An 18155-nucleotide genomic window follows, 5' to 3' on the forward strand; every position below is an offset into this window, starting at 1 on the left:
ATGACAATGCCATTTATTTAATGATTAAGCTATTGGCAATGTAAATGACAATACCATTTATTTATGATTTAAAAAAAAAGAAATGTCATGAGCAATGCCAATAGCTCTACCTTTAATAATACCGAGACCATTGCATTGTAAATGCTTGTTTCTTGTTCCATGCTGGTAGGTAGCGGGTTGACATAAGTCTCGGCCCCTTACCTGTATAATATAATCAAATACATTGGCTAGCCTGGTTTGTATTTAGGAACGCAGGTTCCGAGGCTAGGTCTGCCCTAGCCTCGCACTCCACATTTTATAATTCTTCAGTCTCATTCAATTATACCTTGTTTTCGTATGCAGGTTCTGGGGTAGTCTTGTCCTTGCCCTGCTTTCTTGAATACTGCTACAGCAGGTAGTGTTGTGTTATACTGGTTTTGTGGCTGCTCTCTCAACTACCCTGCAATCTGTATTCTGAAGTTCTGTCCTTTGGCTAGCCTGTGCGAGATTTACTCATGCACGTTCAGGGGCGCGCCTTCCCGCCCCGCCGTGTGTTGTTGCTTCTAAGTCCCTCGGAAGTGGCAGCAGATGGTGCACAGCTCTTGTGGCCGTTTCCGGCACGGGGTGGCGACTGCTGAGGCCTCGGACCTGGGTGGCAGCTTTGGTGCAGGCCCCTGGAGCAGCTCCCGGCTATGACGGAGTCTTGCAGGTGTCGGCGGCCATTCGGGCAAACCTTTGTTGTTGGGGAGAGGCGCTGGGAGCGGCTGGAGAGCAGGTGAGATTCCAGACCCAGTGACCCAATGCAAGAACAACCCCAGTAGAGTACATCCCACGGGTAGTCCTAGTAAGCAACGGAAGCTTCTTACAGCCACACCCCCACCAGACCCAACGTGTGGGGGGGAGCGAGGGTGGTGGAAGTGGTTGTAGCAAATGCGTCAATCGAAGAGTACCCCCCCTTAATGAGACACAGCCTTCGCGAGTCCTCGCTCAATGTGACCACAGAAAACCCAGCCAGCTGCAGTGTGAGACCCCTTACCCTGGTACAGGGAATTGCATATTTAGACCATGATCCCAGCGAGTCACAGAAAAAGCTCTGGAACCCTCTCAGAACTGTCCCCTCTTAGGCTGTTGTGGTGTAGTGATGCGGTACAAAAGGGGGTGGTGATGGACGGAGCATCTGAACCAATCAAACACTCACAACATGTCAACAGATCTGGGTTTAATCCATCACCGTTCTTTAGCCCACTCTGCCACCCCAGTTCAGACATATGCAAATCAGTCTGACCCTGTGCCTCATGGGAACAGTCCAGCCCGAAATGCCAAGCCATGCCTTCCCTGGACCGGAAACAAGCTTCCGAGGACCGGTTTCTGGCATTTCAGCCGTCTGCAGCCCGGCTTGCTTGAATCCAGTGGCAAAGTGAACAAGGGACTTACGTCTGAGCATACCCTGCCAACTTATGGTGAACAAAGTGGTACAAAAGGGGGTGGTGATGGACAGAGCATCAGAACCATTCAAACACTCACACCCAGTCAACAGATCTGGGTTTAATCCATCGCCGTTCTTTAGCCCACTCTGCCACCCCAGTTCAGACATGGCCATATGCAAATCAGTCTGACCCTGTGCCTCATGGGAACAGTCCAGCCCGAACTGCCAAGCCATGCCTTTCCCTAGACCGGAAACAAGCTTCCGATGACCGGTTTCTGGCATTTCAGCCGTCTTCAGCCCGGCTTGCTTGAATCCAGTGGCAAAGTGATGCGGCAGGGGTCAAAGTGAGATCGCTGAACACAAGGAAGCAAACTTACCTGGGGGACCTAAAGAAAAGCCATTTGTGGTATTCCATGAACTTCCTTGAAGCCCACACCAAAAACCCTATAGTCAAGTGCCAATACTCCTGCGATGTAGGGTGGTGCTGAATGAACTGGGCAGACCTCTGGCGTCACGGGGCAGCCCTACCAGAGCAAACCCCAATAAATAAGCAATTAACTCATCCATTGCTTTTAAATCTTTCTTGCAGCCTCAACTAAGCCACCAAACTTTACAATGCTGGGGTGGAGTGAGGTCAGATTTGACAACCCCCAGCGTAGACTTCCAGAGGAAATCTCCAATGCACTATTCTCCCAGTGAGCCACGCCCCCACTAAAGCTCAGCCTGTTGCTTTGCAACGAAGCTCTGGGGTGAGCAAATGAGACCGCTGACTTCAAATTGGACACGCCTCTTTAGAGAGAGGTAATTCGTCAGAGCTACTGTCCCTCCCCACGAAAAACCCAACTTGGTGTGGGAGAGAGAATGGCTGTTTATTTAGCTAGAATACTGACAATTGGGTTGGGGAAGGAACTCCCTCGAAGATAAGCCTTTGCAATGCAGTAAGTCTCACATTTACGCAAGTTTGAGCTATTGACATTGTAAATAATAATGCCTTTTATTTTTGTTTTTGTTATAAAAGCATAAATAAAAGGCATTGTTATTGCCAGCAGGGGTACCTTGGGCCTACCTTAGGGGTAACTTACATGTAAGAAATGGAAGATTAGGGCCTGACAAGTGGATGCACTTGCCAAGTCGACATGGCAGTACCAGACTGCGGACAGGCTCTGGAATAGCAGGACTGTGTTACATTTACAAGCTGCGTATGTGGGTGGCACAATCAGTGCTGCAGGCCCACTAGCAGAATTTCATTTACAGGCCCTGGGCACACACAGTGAACTGTACTACGGACTGACTAGTAAATCAAATATGCCAATCATGGAATCCCTAATCTATAACAACAATTTACAGGGAGCACTTGCACGTTTGCACTGAAAAACAGTGGCAAAGTGCTCAAAGTATCTAGACCAGCAAAACGAAGTCCAACACACAGCAGAAACACAGGATGCAAAGGCAAAAATGTAGAGGAAACCCATGCCAATGATGCCAGGTCTAAAACAGAGCATGGGAAGAGGTGAACAGAGAGGAGTCAGGTTACTGCAAAGCTAGAGGGATTGGGGTTATTAAGCATGTGGCTATTGTGTTTGAATATTTAGTGATGTTCCAGCATGATGGCATTGGCATATCCATACTGGCATTTAAAGAAATGGAGGTGTTGGAGGTTTAGCGAGGAATACAAGGCTTATGAAAGGTGGGGATAGCACACCGCAGGGGAGGGTTTTTCCGGTTGTTGGTGCAATTGCTCAAAGAAAAGCGATTGTGGATAACAGGTAATGGAAGACGCGGGAAGAAGGAACAAGGGAAGAAAAAGTAAGTCAAGATGTAGGACTGGTCTTGATGCTGGCAAATAGACAAGCAACTTTTTGCTGTTGAAGAGCTGCGTAATTTTCTTGTTACAGGTGATCTGAGAGGTCGCAACTTGAGCGCAACAAAATAAATTAGAGACTGGCATTTAAAAAATGGATTGCGAATTCCCATATAATATAATATAGATCGAGGTACCTTTGCCATTTTTAAACAATTGCATGTAACTATTTTTCTAATTCTAAGCACACCACAGACAATTCCTTTCTCCTTGCCTTGTTTAACTTTTTATAAAAGTTCCATATAAAATAATCAACCTTATAAAAGTAAACAAAATACAGATAAATATATGAAGACTTTCTCGTTTGAAGAACGTCTTTACAGCGTTAGAATTGCATAGTATTATTCCTCGGGGGAAGTCTTTTGGCCAATTTTCTGTATATACAAACAGTGCTTACTGTCTGATCAGTCTTTTAATATAGCAGCCCAAGGGCATAATAAGGAGTGCACGAGACCTGTCTCAAGATACACAGGATCGACGTATTCTGTACTTTTTTTTTTTTAAAACAAACTTTATTCATCAATGTGCACAATAGACGCATGACTCTGTACACCAAAGTCCACTGCAGTATCACATTACATAAACAAATGTCAGCCATTGACTTTTAAAGAAAACCAACAGCACAGAGTATAATGGGCAATTAACAACCCCACGCGCCCCAACTGTTCCCCTCCTTCCCCCACCCCCAGAGTTGCGCAACCACCACCGAGACCTACCCCCCAAACTCATACACATCCCAGACCCCCCCCCCCCCCCGCGCCAGGCCCAACCACCCCACCCCTTCCCTCAATTCACTGAGATATCCTCTGTTTCAGCCAGGGGCTCCAGCCACACACCCCTATAGTCAACCCACCTCTTCCATATTTTGAAGTGCTTACGCGGGCACCCCCCAGCCACAAAGATCGGCTGCTCCAACCCCATGCAGAAGTCTAATCCAGCCTTCTCGGCACCACATTCCGCTCCGAGGACACAGCCGGCACGTCGGAGAGGAAAACACCCAGATATTTAAGGCCCCCCTCCGCCACCTGTAGCATAGACGCCCACGTACCCACTCCAACTCGAGCCCCCAGCACCCAGAGCGTAGACTTACAAGGGTTCATGTATGCCTCCCCGAAAATCCGCATAATCTCCAGGATCCGCGGCCCGACTTATCCAACACCCTTAAAAAGAAAAGGACATCGCCCGTGTATAATGCGATCCTGTCTGAGAGACCAGTAGCCCACTCAAATCCCTCCAGCTGTGCATCAATGCGCACCCAGGTCGCGAGTGACTCCATAGCCAGGGCAAATAAATAAGGCGACAGGGGGCACCTCTGCGGGTGGCACGATGTATTGTGAAGCCAGGCGAATCTGCACCCGCCACCCGGACCGACGCCGTCAAGTCAATGTACAGTAGGTTCACATACGACAAAAACCGGGGGCCAAGATTAAGCCGACGGAGAAGGGCGAACAGGTAGACCCAACTCAGGGAGTCAAACGCCCTGTCTATGTCTGCCAGTAGGAGCGCCACCTGTACCTCTGTCCGCCGGACCGCCGCCAGGGCCACATGAGCCCGCTGTATGTTGTGCCGCGTCGCCCTCTGGGGCATGAACCCAGCCTGGTCCGGGTGGACCAAAACCGAGATATACGGCAGAAGGCGGTTGGCCAGCACCTTGGCCAAGACTTTAGTCTCCATATTAAGCAGAGAGATTGGACTGTTGGAAGCATGCTGGTCCGGAGGTCGACCCGGCTTATGGAACACCGCAACCTCCACATGTCGCCATTCCAGGGGGAGCCGACCGATCTCCCTGGCCTCTTCCACCGCCGCCCAATAATCAGATGCCAGCTGCAGATTGTACCTACGATGGAACTCAGCGGGGAACCCATTGGGTCCCGGAGCCTTCCCCGTATTGAGTTCTCCCAGGGCCTTGCATAATTCCTCACCGAAAGGGGGAGCTCTAGCCATTGGCGTGCATCATCAGACACCGCTTTGGGTAAGAGGTCCGCAATAAATTTATCCACCGTCTCCTCAGGTAGAGACTCCCTCTTTGCATATAAATCAGCGTAGTAAGTGGCGAAGCTCTCCGCTATAGCCCTGGGGTCCACCGGCGGCACCCCACTCTCATCTAGCACCCCGGAAGGGCCTATGGATGAAACATGCCCTGGCAGAGTCGATGTAGCATTTTACTCGATTTGTCTCCTCATTGGCAGATTCTACTACGTGTCGCCAGCCAGACCTGATGGACCTCTTCCAGCAGAAGAGAGGCGCACAACTGTTGTGCCTGCAGCAGCTGATGTACCACCAGACCATCGTCCGCCTCCCGCCTCTAACGCTCAAGGGCTTCTACCTCTGCCTCCGCCCTGACCAACTCGTCCCGGCGTTTTCTGCGGGCTGCCGTACACCACGCTATGTCCACCCCCTGTAGCGTGGGCTTCAGTGCTTCCCAGAGCGTCACTGGGCTAGAAAACGATCCCACATTGTCTGCAAATTAATCTGCGATCGCCTCCCGCATATGCCTCTCGTAGTCAGCATTCTGCAAATGCCAAACCGCCAACCGCCAGCGAAAGGGTTGTCGCCGCCTACCCAGCCGCAACTCCACAAATACCGGAGAGTGGTCCGACAGCCCCCTCGGGAGGATTCCAGCAGACATCACATTCGTCAATGTCGCCCGGGGGACAAAGACGTAGTCCAGCCGAGAGAATGATTTATGTACCGCCGATAGATAGGTATACTCCCTTTTGTCGCCATGTATGTGTCGCCAGGTGTCTACCCAATCTAGGCCAGTAACCAGTGAGCACAGTTTTGTGGGGTGCGTGCTGCTCCGGCCCCCTCCTGTCCTGTGCCTGTCTCTACCCTTGTCCATAACATCGTTCCAGTTGGCACCCACCACTGTGGCTACATCTGGCATATCGGCCTACAATGAAAGCAGCCGCTCAACTAAGGACCGCTGTAATGGGGGAGGGGCGTACACACAACCCATCACAATGGGATCCTCCCCAATCATACCCCGAAGTAAGACGTAGCGTCCCTGTGGATCCAACCATTGCTGTGAATGTACATACGGAACCCTGCGATGACTTAAAACCGCCACCCCCTTAGACCCTTATGTGAACCCAGCATGGAAGAACTGCTGGAAAACATAACGCTGCAGGCAAGGGATCTTGGAACCCATCAAGTGGGTCTCCTGCAGTAGCAGGATATCAGCTCCGGCCCTCTTGGCATGACGCAGGACCGCCCCACTCTTAATTTTGTCCAAGACCCCACACACATTCCAGCTCACTACGCGGAGGGTGCCCGCAGGCACCCAATCATCTACTGCCCCTCTAGCCATCTGGCATCAAACAAGGTGTACTATGGACAGGACAACCCAACAGTGTGTGTGCATATAGTGGCGTGCCCAGTGTAAAAGCTCAACCCAAACCCCAAACCAAACCCCATTCCCACAACAAACCCCCCACCCCATACCTCAGAAACATTGAAGTACCTGTCACAGCGAAAACCACACCATACCCCAATGGGGAGGCACAGTCTGCACCCACCAATGGATCCCCAATTCACAGCCCATGGCCCAAGGCCCACTCCCCACACACACCAACCTGGTGGGGGTCAGCCCTCCTAGGGTCTCCCTAAACATATAAGAAAACTTAATCAGTCACATAGTCCTGTTGAAGAAGCATCTCAGCGCCATGCAACGCACAAACATCATGGGTCCACCAGCTGACGCTGGGAAGCCGGGTCTCCCCGAGAGTAGGTCCCGCAGGATATGGAGCGCCTCTGGGACCGCGATCTTCTGTGCCCCCTCCGACGCTGTCCACTGGATTCTTCAATGGCCGCTCACTCAGGGATGAATCGCATTGCAGTCCAGGTGGCGTATTTACCCGCACCCGCACAGTCTCATCATTCCACTTGAAGACCTCCTCCGGGGAGTCAAAGAAATGGGTGCGAGATTGAAAGACAACGTGCAGGCGAGCATGGAAGAGCAGGGCGTACTGGAGCTTAAGTTCTCTCAATCTGGCCTTCGCCGCCATAAACGATTGGCGCTGCTGCTGCACCAGCTTGGTATAGTCCGGAAACACCAGGATACGATGCTTGTCATATAGCAGGGGCTCTTTGACGCGGGTCTGTTTCAACACAGTGACTCGGTCAAGGTAATTCAACAACCTCGCAATCACTGGCTGCGGACGAGCCCCCACCGGCGGTTTCTGGGTGAGCGCCGTGTGCGCCTGCTCCATGCAAAGCACTGGGACAGCGCATCCGGAGGGAGCCAGCCACTCCCGAGATGCGGGTCTCGGCCTCCATGATGCGGGATACTGCGTTCCGAAGTTCTTGACGGAGCAGTATAACATCTGCGCCCACAGCTCCAATTTTGGCATCTAACATGTCCCAGGATTGGGTGATTGCCGCCATCAGGGCCGCTTTGTCAGGCACAGCCTTCGGGGCTCCCCAGCCGCACCTCCCGCTGCTCCCGGGCCGGTGAATTTGTCTATGGGACCGTGCTTCGGGGAGCCACCGCTGCCCTTGTCCCTTGTCATGTTGGCCTATCACGGACTCCCGGGGCACCCAAATACGTAGAAGCTCAGCACACACACCAGGTCGGCCCCAACTCCGATGCACTGCAGGTCAAGTTCAATTAGTCTTTATTTCGCCATTGTGTCATAAAAGACAAACAGATTAAAAACAACAAGAATTTTTAAAAGAAATTTAGGGGAAGCAAAAAGGGGCTTTTCACATTAGAACTTCCATCCAATTCTGTCCTCAGACTATTCCTCATATTTGATTAAATATAATTTCCACTTTAAGATCATAAATACATTGAAATAGATTAAAAAACATTTAAAAAAGACAGTGTTTACAGCAATTTATCTAAAAGGAAACCTTATATAAAAAACATTATTTCATGAAAAGTACGAGTTGCCTAGACAGTAGTAGTGACCTCTGCATTCAGTTTATTCCTGCGTATTGCCCACATCCAGCTAAGCAACTAAGACACAGCAATTATTAGATTTTCAGAACTGTCCGTTTTGAAGACCCTAAGGGCCTCTGTACCTTTTTGTATACCTTTCTGGAGGCAAATTGGCCTGATCCACCTTAGTCGTGGGATTTTATAGGCCGGGCAGATAAACAAAATGTGGGCAAGGCTCTCTGGTTGTGTAGTGCAAAAGGGGCACATAACACCCCCACCGGTGGACCATTTGCCTGTGAAGGTTTTAATTGGCAAAGTGCCCACCCTATATTGGTGGAACCGTTTCCTATCCTCAGGGATTATAATAAAGTCCCAGTACGGTTCTTAGGCTGGTAAGTGCTTAAACTCAAGAAACTTACATTGTAATGAGGGCACAGTACATCTTCGAAAGTCTCGTAAGGAGACCATCGACCAATACAGTTCCTTACGGATCTTGCGTGGGGGAAAGATGTTTTGCACTGGGTTTTCCCATAGATCACTAAGGCCCATAGCGATATAAATAGCCTTGGAGTCTCGGAACCATTTTATTCTATAAGCTGTGTCCATGTCCCTTACCTCAAGGAGAGCCTGTGCATAGTGGCTGAGTTCAGGGGTAACCCAGATCCTCCGCCAGTATGCTATGGGTCTGAATTGCGCAACATCCTCTATCCTCTGGCAGCCTGGATCTATAGAGGTAAGAGTGGGGTAGATGGAGGTAGCCTCGCTAGGCCTCTAATAAATTTGTTTTGGGCAATTGCCAGAGCTGAGATATTACATGACCCCCATAGTTCTGCCCCATGCAGCACAAATGCCCGAATTTTTGTGTCATAGATTTTAAGTGCTGGTGCTATGGGCTGGGTGGCCGAGGAGCGCAGTTCCCTTAAAAGCACTCCCGCCAGCTGGGCGTGTCTAGTTACCAGTTGATTGATATGGGGTTTCCATTCAAGTCTTCAGCCTAGTGTAATGCCCAAATATGTAAATGATTGGGTTTGCTCAAGTGGCTCACCATTCATTATTACTCTCCCTGTCACATGTTTATGCCTATGCATCACCATAAATTTCGTTTTTGACACATTGATAACAAGGCCATAATCATTACAGAAGGTCTCAAAATGCCCAATTGCTCTCTGAAGGCCCTGCTGGGTCTTGGAGATCAAAAGGGTGTCGTCTGCAAACATCTGCAGGGGTATCGACACACCACTAAGCTTGGGAGCATCAGTTGGAAAGTCATTGTAGTAGTCGATAACCCTGTTGATGTACAATGAAAACAGTGTTGGAGCCAAGAGACATTCTTACAGTTTTACGCCTTTCAGAATTGGAAACCTATCTGTTGCCTGTCCTTGTTGTCCCCACCTGACCTGGGCATAATTATTGTCATTAAGCTTGACTAAAAACGCAAGTAGTTCAGGTGGCATTCCTTGTTCCTGAAGGACTTGCCACAACTTCTTTCGGGGCACTAAATCAAAAGCCGATTTTAAGTCGACAAAAGCAGCTTATAGTGTGCCCCCTCCAAGAATTACCCACCTCCAATAAATAGTGACAAATCTAAAAACCTGGTCCACCGTGCTTGTATGTGCACGGAAACCAGCTTGTAGAGGTGACAGGGCATCTACATCATCAATCCAACATTGGATCCTCAATAGGAATAGTCTGGCCACCACCTTTTGAATACAGTCTATTAGGCTGATTGGCCTATAATTAGCGGGGTCAGAGCAGTCTCCTTTCTTAAATATTGGGATTATCTCAACTCCCTTTCAGGTATCTGGTATTGGGGAGCCTTTTGCAATCGCATTTGCAAGGTGCATTATATATTTTGCCCAAACGTCTTTCCCATGAATAAAAAGGTCCGCTGGTATGGTATCCAGACCTGGCGCTCTGCCTTTCGGGATGGTTTTTGGGACATACTCTACCTCCTTTTGACTGAATTGTAAGGGAGTTTGTGAGGAATTGGCGAGGACAATGGTAGGGGATATCCCAATATCCAAGTCATAGATAGAAAACTGCTTCTTAAAGTGTTACACCCATATTTCAGGAGAGACGTTATTTTTGGTTGGGCTCTGTGGCAACCGTTACCCCATTTTACCAGGTCCCAAAATCCTACCATGTTTCTAGATCTACTAGCCTCATATAGTTCCTGCCAATATTTTTCGCCCCAAGATTTTTTTGCTTCTCGCTGTGCATTCTTATACTTGTGCCTTGCGTCTTGGATTTCGTCCCTGTTTTTCGATTTCACTGCTGCAGCAAGTGTTTTATAGGTGACTCTGCAATTCTTATCATACCAGTGGACTGGTTTGTGGTTTTTAGTATTATGTCTAGATCCTGTCACTTCCTTAGTGAAAAATCTTTTAAGTTTGTTAAAAAGGGTTAAATGAATAGGAGCAGCCTGCACTGCAGGTCACTCCGGCACTCGGTCCGATTCCAGGGGAGGGGGGCGATGATGAAGCAGAGGTAGGGAAGGTACCCCCGAGCAGGGGCCCGCAATCCACCACCGGGGGGGCCATGGCCCGCCCGCAGGACCCCCATCGACCGTCCGCCAACTATACGTCCCACCAAGGCGGCAAGGCCCGGCCGGCGACCCCACACCCAGGGCCAATGATGAAGCACACCATTCCCCGGTTGAGCCACCGGGCCCGGTAGGACCCACGGGGCTCTCCCTGTCCCCACTCGCGGCCCAATACAGCCAACAGTCCCTCTGCGCAACAAGCAGCCCGAGAAGGGGGGGCCACCCAAGCACCTACCAGCAACAGTCGTCCACCCATGTGGGACCAGCCGGAGAGGGGGCGCAAGCTCACACCCGGGGCCCACACGGCAGGTCGCTCCAAAAAGACGCGATGCACAGGAGCCACCAAGCCCCTCAACTGGCCGGGGCAACCCCCATCTACTCAGCCCCTCTACAGCAGAGTGCCACCAGGTTCCGGTGCCGATCCGCCCCACGACAGGCGAACCACCGCAACCACTCACAGTCCACGCAGCTGAGGGGCCCCTCTGTGATCCACCGTCCTCCCCTGCAGTTTCGCCGCTCCTCCCAGCTCTGCTCTGGCCACTGTCCCAGGGCACCCCCGGGGGGCCACACACCAGGCCCAGTCGACCTCCTCTCAGTCCTTAGAGCCCCCACTGCAGGAGCACCACAGGGCCCACGCGCCTCCTCCACCACCAGGCCCCAAGGATCACAGAAAGGTCCAGGCAGCTCCCCGAATGCCTCATACTAGCCCCCCCACACGACCCGATATAGCCGCTGGTCCCCTGACGCCAGCTCCAGTCCGGGGCCCGACGTCCCAGCGAGGGAGGCCCACAGCTACCAAGCACTCAAGGGAGGAACCCACCCGCGCCCGGGGGCCTCAAGATCCAGCCTCACTCCCCAACGCGGTGCACATACACAGCCAAGCCTCCCCCCCAACCGCGGCGCCCCTGCCTCCTTGCAGCTCCTCACCGGAAAAAATAGTCTGAACCTCGGGCCGACCTGCCCCACAAAGATCGCCGCAGCCACCCAAGCCGCCGGGGCGCCAATCCGCCGCTGCAGGTGCACACGGGCAGCGGCGCGGCTCTGACCACCTCCAGGGCACGCCAAACTTTACTCCCCGGCTCCACCGGCGCAGACCAGGCCTCGCCACGTGAAAACGGCCTCTGCGGTTCCCAGCCATTCTAGACGCCGCTGCCACACACCGGACCGCCGCACAGGTAACCGGCACCAAGATGCCCCCTCCAGGACTTCAGAAAGGTCCGAGGGAGCCAGGATAATCTTCGGATTAATGCTGGGCTGGACGGAGCTGGTTAGCACACGTCCGCCATGTCGGCCTGCTAAGCCACGGCGTGTATTTTTTTTAATGAAGATTATTCACATTCTTGTTTTAGTTAATGATGATGTGCTGAAGGTCATTGCCCATTATGGAGAGGGAAATATCTAGTGATTTGGCCGAAAGCTGATCAAACCGTCATCAGATAGCTGCTTTGAGGTATGCATGTGCCATATATGTATGTATGTATGTATGTATGCAATGCCATGGTGGAGTCTAGGAGGCTATATGGAGGGTGTTACCACCGTCCAGCAGAGAGAGTATGGTGGTTTGAGATGCAGTTCTGAAGTCACTTTCTGGAAGACATGGTTTTACTCTTTTTGAAGAGAGAGCTTGTACCAAGTTGTTTCTGTTGTTTTGGCAATGTGTTCTTCGAGGGTGAGGTTGGTGTCAAAGTTGAATCTAAGTGGCTTGCTATTCAGTGAAGGTTGGGGTTTGCAACCATCAAGGTTAATGTCATTGAGCCTGGTTTGTAATTTTTCTTGCTGGTTCTTGGCAAATAACAGGAATTCTGTCTTGATAGGGTTGAGCTGTACAGATAGTTCTGGTATGACCTGCAGGCAGTGTTTGGGGCATAGGATGTCTGAAGCAGAGGAGACTTTCATGTAGAGTTGTGTCTCATCAGCATATTGGGGAATCTTTATGCTGTTATCCCTGAGTAGATCCGCAGGGGCGCCATGTAAAGGTTGAAGATGACAGAAGACAATATGACCTATGGAGAACTCCGCTGGTGATGGTGGCCTTTTGGGACCTGGAAGAACACCTGGTGCTGATTGGAAAGGTGGGAGTAGAAGCAACGATCTGACTACAAGTCCACTTTTATAAATGTTCCTAGTTATAGATGTGTATCCATCAAATTCCAAAGGGTCACAAAAATGTCCTATTCTGGAAATCTTAGTAAACCACAAGATTAAGGGCCTGATTTAGAGTTTGACGGTTGGATTACTCCGTCTCACACGTGGCGGAAAATGCATCCATCTTATTCCAAAATCTAATATGGCAGACTGGATATCCGGTATTATAGTTTTGCACGTGATTTCAAAAACTCTGTGGTAGATTCCTGTTTTTCTGTGACTAATCACACATCTTCAGCACGGTGCCGCTTAGTACACTTGCATTTTTTGCTACCATTTCTTACTCTTTTGTGTTGATTTTCTAGACTTTTCTCTGAGTTCAATATGTCCTCTTGGATATTTTGGGGAATGTGGTTAATTATTACAGAGTATTCATTAAAGGATTAGAGTATTATATTTATGCACTCTTTTTTTTTTAGCGTGGGCTTCTGAACCAAATATGCTCTACCATGGCGAGTTGATTGTTTTGCACAGATGGTACGTCTTGATTATTTCAGGGTTTGGTTGTTTTTGAATGTTCAGACACTATCAGTTTCATAAATTCCAAAGCATCTAAGATTCTTATTTTAATGAAGAGTTACTTTGAAATACTCATAAATAATTAGCAATTTGAGAAAATTATTATCGGCAACATCTAATTACAAAAGAAGCACTAAAGCCTGAAGTGCCAGGCCACCTCTTGTCTATACCACCCACCAAAAAGTATAGCTGTAAAACTCAACCCTCATTGCTGTAAAGTACATGAGCTAAGCATATTGACAAAGAAGGAGACACATGCTAGATTTTCTTGTAGAGATGATATGCTTTATGGTTTCGGTTGGAATGCTACTTTTAGGATGGGGGCAGATTGATTTGCTTACAGAAAGTTCGCCAATAGGATGCATATAAAGTGATGGAAAGCAGCTAAGAACCTATATCTCTAGTAACCTAGAATATAACCCTTAATCTATTTCCAAGACAGTGAGGAGATTAAGTTGTAAATAATTCCCTCCACCATTGGTAAATGAATGCAAGGCATAAATGTATGTTGCCCATCTGAATTTCCCTCAAGAATGTCTAGATAGGACAAGCCTGAAACCATTGGGTATGCATAATATCCCCGTTTACTAGTGCAGAGAGACACCAGAACCATGTAAAAGATCTGACAATGCCTCTAACTATAGAATGAGTAAAACAGCTAACAACATAGACCACAGAGGCTCCCGTAACTGGGCAAGGTAATGAATGTATCATGGGAGACGTTGCCTGGCCGTCTGGCTAGACCATATCTGTTCCAAGCATTCGCAGGTCCTGCAGGTAAGCACGGTAGGCGGGGCCAGGATGTCGACTGACGTTGGAATAGGGAAAATTAAATAAATCCTATTCTGTCATCTGTCGACGCACCCCTTCCCTGACCCCCCACGCTTACCTTCAGGAGCCGTGACTGGTTTCAGGTCTTGCAAAAAGTCAATGTCATAGCCATGCGTCAGATTATCGTCTTGATTTTCAACATTTCCTAGTTAACAATGCCACCAAGCTCCACTAGCTCAAAGGGCATTGCTTCACAACATAAACTAATCACAAAAACCTCAACAAATTAATGTACAAGTACCATTTTTACTTTGTATTTCTGACTCTTATTCATTTGCCTCCCCGACAAATGGATTAATATGTCTAGAATAACGTGTCTTTATTATCTGAAATCCTGTGTTAACATGAACAAGAACCAGGAACGTTTTGATTAAAATATAAGAATATTTATGCCCCGGAGCCAGTATCTCAAGTATGCGCAGCAGAGACATGCATGGCATGTGAAGAGACTAGGAGACCTGGATATACCTGAGTATGCCCTGCTGGAGGGTATGTTGTTACTTGAGGAACTAGAATGCAAGGCTATCTCTCTCACCTATAGGATGCTGAACAATAATTTGCTGGACACTCTGACTAAGCTGAGGGCCAGATGGGTTGTGAACATGGGTGAATTGGAGGATATTGATTGGGAGGCTACCCTGATGGACCTGCGGGAAGAGGCCATAAAGTCACGACTGTGCCTGATTCAACTCAAGATCCTACATCAGGTCTACTACGACAGGGTCCACCTGCATCACATGGGGAGGGCAGCCTCCCCGGCCTGCCTGCGCTGTGAGGATGCTAGAGGTACATTCATGCATACTCTATGGCATTGCCCAGCCATTCAGCCATACTGGGCATCGGTGGTGCCGGAACTTAGCCGTGTGTTGGAAACAGTCATTCCTCGTGATCCCAAATACATTATATTGGGTGTCCAAGGTGATGTTGATGTTCTTAGACTTCAACTTCTTTTTTGTAACTTGGGGCTGGTGGTGGCTAAACGAGATGTGACGCACCATTGGTTTTCCCCGGGGGGTTCCTACCAATATCGAATGGAAGACGGGGATAGATAACTATATGGCTGTCGAGAAAGCAATGTACAGAAGTTTAGGGTGCCCTCGTAAGTTCTTCAAGGTTTGGGAGGGTTGGCTTAGACACTACGGTCTCTGTCCATTGAGGGAAAAACCAGATCTATGAATCTGATCTTGACTTTTTATGTGTACTCTGATGTTGTCTCGATTGCTGTTGTATTTTATTTGTATACATTTTTACTCTTGTTGCCACATGCTTGCCTTCTCTGAACGGTTGCTTATCATTTCTTGCCTCCTCTGTTGTGTTCATTTACTCTGGATGTAAGCTTATGCTCTGAACTGTTGTTTTATTGCTCTATAAAACTTAAATAAAGATATATTTTTTTAAAAGATCGTTTTGAGTTCAGCTGCTTTTGCAGAATATCTTGTAGTTAAAAACAAAACTTGCATGAGCCTTTCTTCTCCGTGATTTGTGTACATTATAGTGATTCCAATGTTTTGTTTGTCTTCTGATTTCTTTTGCGGTGGCATGGCATGATGATTTCCTCTCCCGCTCCCAGTGTGGCATTATGTGGGCGTCTGTGGTGGATTCTCCTTTGTCCTCGTTCAATTGGTGTTGATTACAGCCTTTGCTCACAGCTGGAATAAGAACTGGTGAGTTTCCAATAGAGTTTGTCTATACCAAATTTCTCTGCTACTTGTTTTCAGTGCATGTATTTAATGATTGGAAACCCATGCATTGTGTCTGTAACTCTTCTGAATCAAAGAATCCATCGCTGTGTACGACACCAATCCTCGTCACACCTGGTAGATTTCATTCAGCCCCAAGGCAGAGCACGTATACCAACCTGACATTTTACCATGGAAATGCACAGGTGTCCAGTGAACCTCTCCCAAACTTAACCTGAAAAGGGTCCACGTAAGGAATTAGCATTACTAGCCAGAAACTACAGGTATTTTTGTGGGTACTCCTCACCCTTTCCTCAAATATAGCACACACAGAAGGCAACTGGACTGCAATTAGTAGAGACTTTTATTATAGCCAAACTAATCTAGAATATATGCAAACCTATGGTAGTGAATATCACAGTATGTGTGGCGATAAGGAATAAACAGAAAGTAAATAATATGAAGAAGGATAGCAGGTTAAGGCCCCTTCCAACTGGGTCTTTGCTTATTAGAATAAATACTATGCAATGTTGAGAGGGGCAGTACATTATCTGTTTAGTACAGTTAAGCGGCCCTGTGCCCAGAGGGCAGACTTTGTCAGTGAGAGCCCAGCTCATGATCAGGCAGTGTCATTCATAGTGGAGAAACAGGCTCCCTGAATTACAAGATTAATTTCTCTGCCTGAAAGAGCTGGCAATGCTGTTTGTTTTATTGTTTCTCAGGCTATCGTGTAAAATTGTACCGATGATTACAGGGGCAAATGTAAAGAATGTATTGGGACTTCACACAGTTCTACTGTCATGTGCCCGAGTTAGGCCTAGTGAGAATTAGTATAATTCTTGCATGTACACAAATCCCTTTTCCTAAAATTGCCTTCTCTTTGCCACATTATCGTTTGACACACATTTAGCATTTGTGATACTTGGACAGGTTTTGCAGAAACATTGACCTTGCTGACGCAGAACACTTCATGAGAATACTTTCCTACTGCGTTGGCATTAGTGCAAGGCCTCTCACGTGCGTAATATACATGTGTTTATTAGTGCATCCATATGGCGACATAGCTATCTGTAGGACACAAACAGTGCCTGCTCGATCACAATCTCGGCCCAAGATAAGGATGCCATTTTCTATATATAGCCTTTAGTTTCTTACCATAATTATAGGAGACACATCTGCTGGTCTAGAGGGGTCGCTGTACGCTGAAGCTTTCGGCTAGTAGCTGACTGACATCTCCGTGAGGCGTGTCCAGTTTGTGACCAAGACGGGGTCAAACACGCTTACCCATCAGTTAAAGGGGTTAGATCATCCAGACTGGGGTTTTCTTGGCAGACCGTACATTAATACCCTAGACACGTAGAATAGGGTAGTATCGTAGGGGTATGCTCGATTGTTATAATCTTTTATATGTATGCAGATGTAATCTGTCTCAACAAGATGGTGAAACTTATGTTTTATTCTCCCTGTTGACGCTCATTATAACTTTCATGTGCTTCTGTTTATTATCATCGCAGCCCATATATTCTATACAAGAATCACCAGGGTTCAATAAATATTGAAACCCCCCCTCTGTGTGTTCTGTGTATATTTCTCTGAGCAATAGAAAGCACGAGAGACTGAGCGAAAATTTGAAGTCTGTCGCCACGGTTCCTGTGGTAACAGATTTGCCACATTCAATGGCTGCCATAACTGCTCACTCCCTACTTAGGTCTGCGGGGTGGGGAGGCTACCGGTGGCACTGCAAGGTAGCTGGTCCAAGGGACAACATATCATAAGGGGGTGCATGGAATCAGTCTGGCACCATCCTAAGTTTATGTCATCCGCAAATGCGCAGTACCTACTTATTGGTGGAAACTACACAACACTACCTATGAATATATAAATCAAAAACTCTATACCTAAGCTAAAACGATATATGTTATATGGCTTTGAACTTAAGGTAGATTATCATAATGCAAAACACATCACTAACATATTGTTAAATAGTTACCATTATATTTAGCAATAGCAGTAAGCATTAGCAAAAAAACGATCCGGGGATCTTAGGTCATAAATGAATGACAGGCCAGTGCATGGTGTACACTAACAGAAATAAGGAGCCTGGGCCGGGGCAGGCAAAGCTGGACCCAATGTGGGCCGTGGCCAAAGGCCGACGGAGCCAGGAAGCTCTCTTCCCCCGCCCCCCCGGCGCAAGCTTAGGAAAAGGGGGCGACTGCAATGGGTCGCCCCAAGTTTAACTCTGCCTCTCCCAATCAGTAGAGCAGGCCGCAAGCTGCGGAGGGGATTAAGAA

At 48.4% G+C, this 18155-nt stretch overlaps 1 protein-coding gene across 1 annotated transcript in view; it reads left to right on the plus strand.

Annotated features, from left to right (window-relative positions):
• Positions 1 to 18155, plus strand: part of SERINC4 (serine incorporator 4) — a 273320-nt gene that overhangs the window by 79575 nt on the left and 175590 nt on the right. Inside the window, exon 4 of the mRNA XM_078684114.1 lies at positions 15756 to 15849. Within this exon, the coding sequence (XP_078540240.1) occupies positions 15756 to 15849 (94 nt within the window). The remainder of the gene's footprint in view (positions 1 to 15755; positions 15850 to 18155) is intronic.

The sequence above is a fragment of the Lissotriton helveticus genome, chromosome 3_1 (genome assembly GCF_964261635.1).
Source record: "Lissotriton helveticus chromosome 3_1, aLisHel1.1, whole genome shotgun sequence".
Lineage (NCBI taxonomy): Eukaryota > Metazoa > Chordata > Amphibia > Caudata > Salamandridae > Lissotriton > Lissotriton helveticus.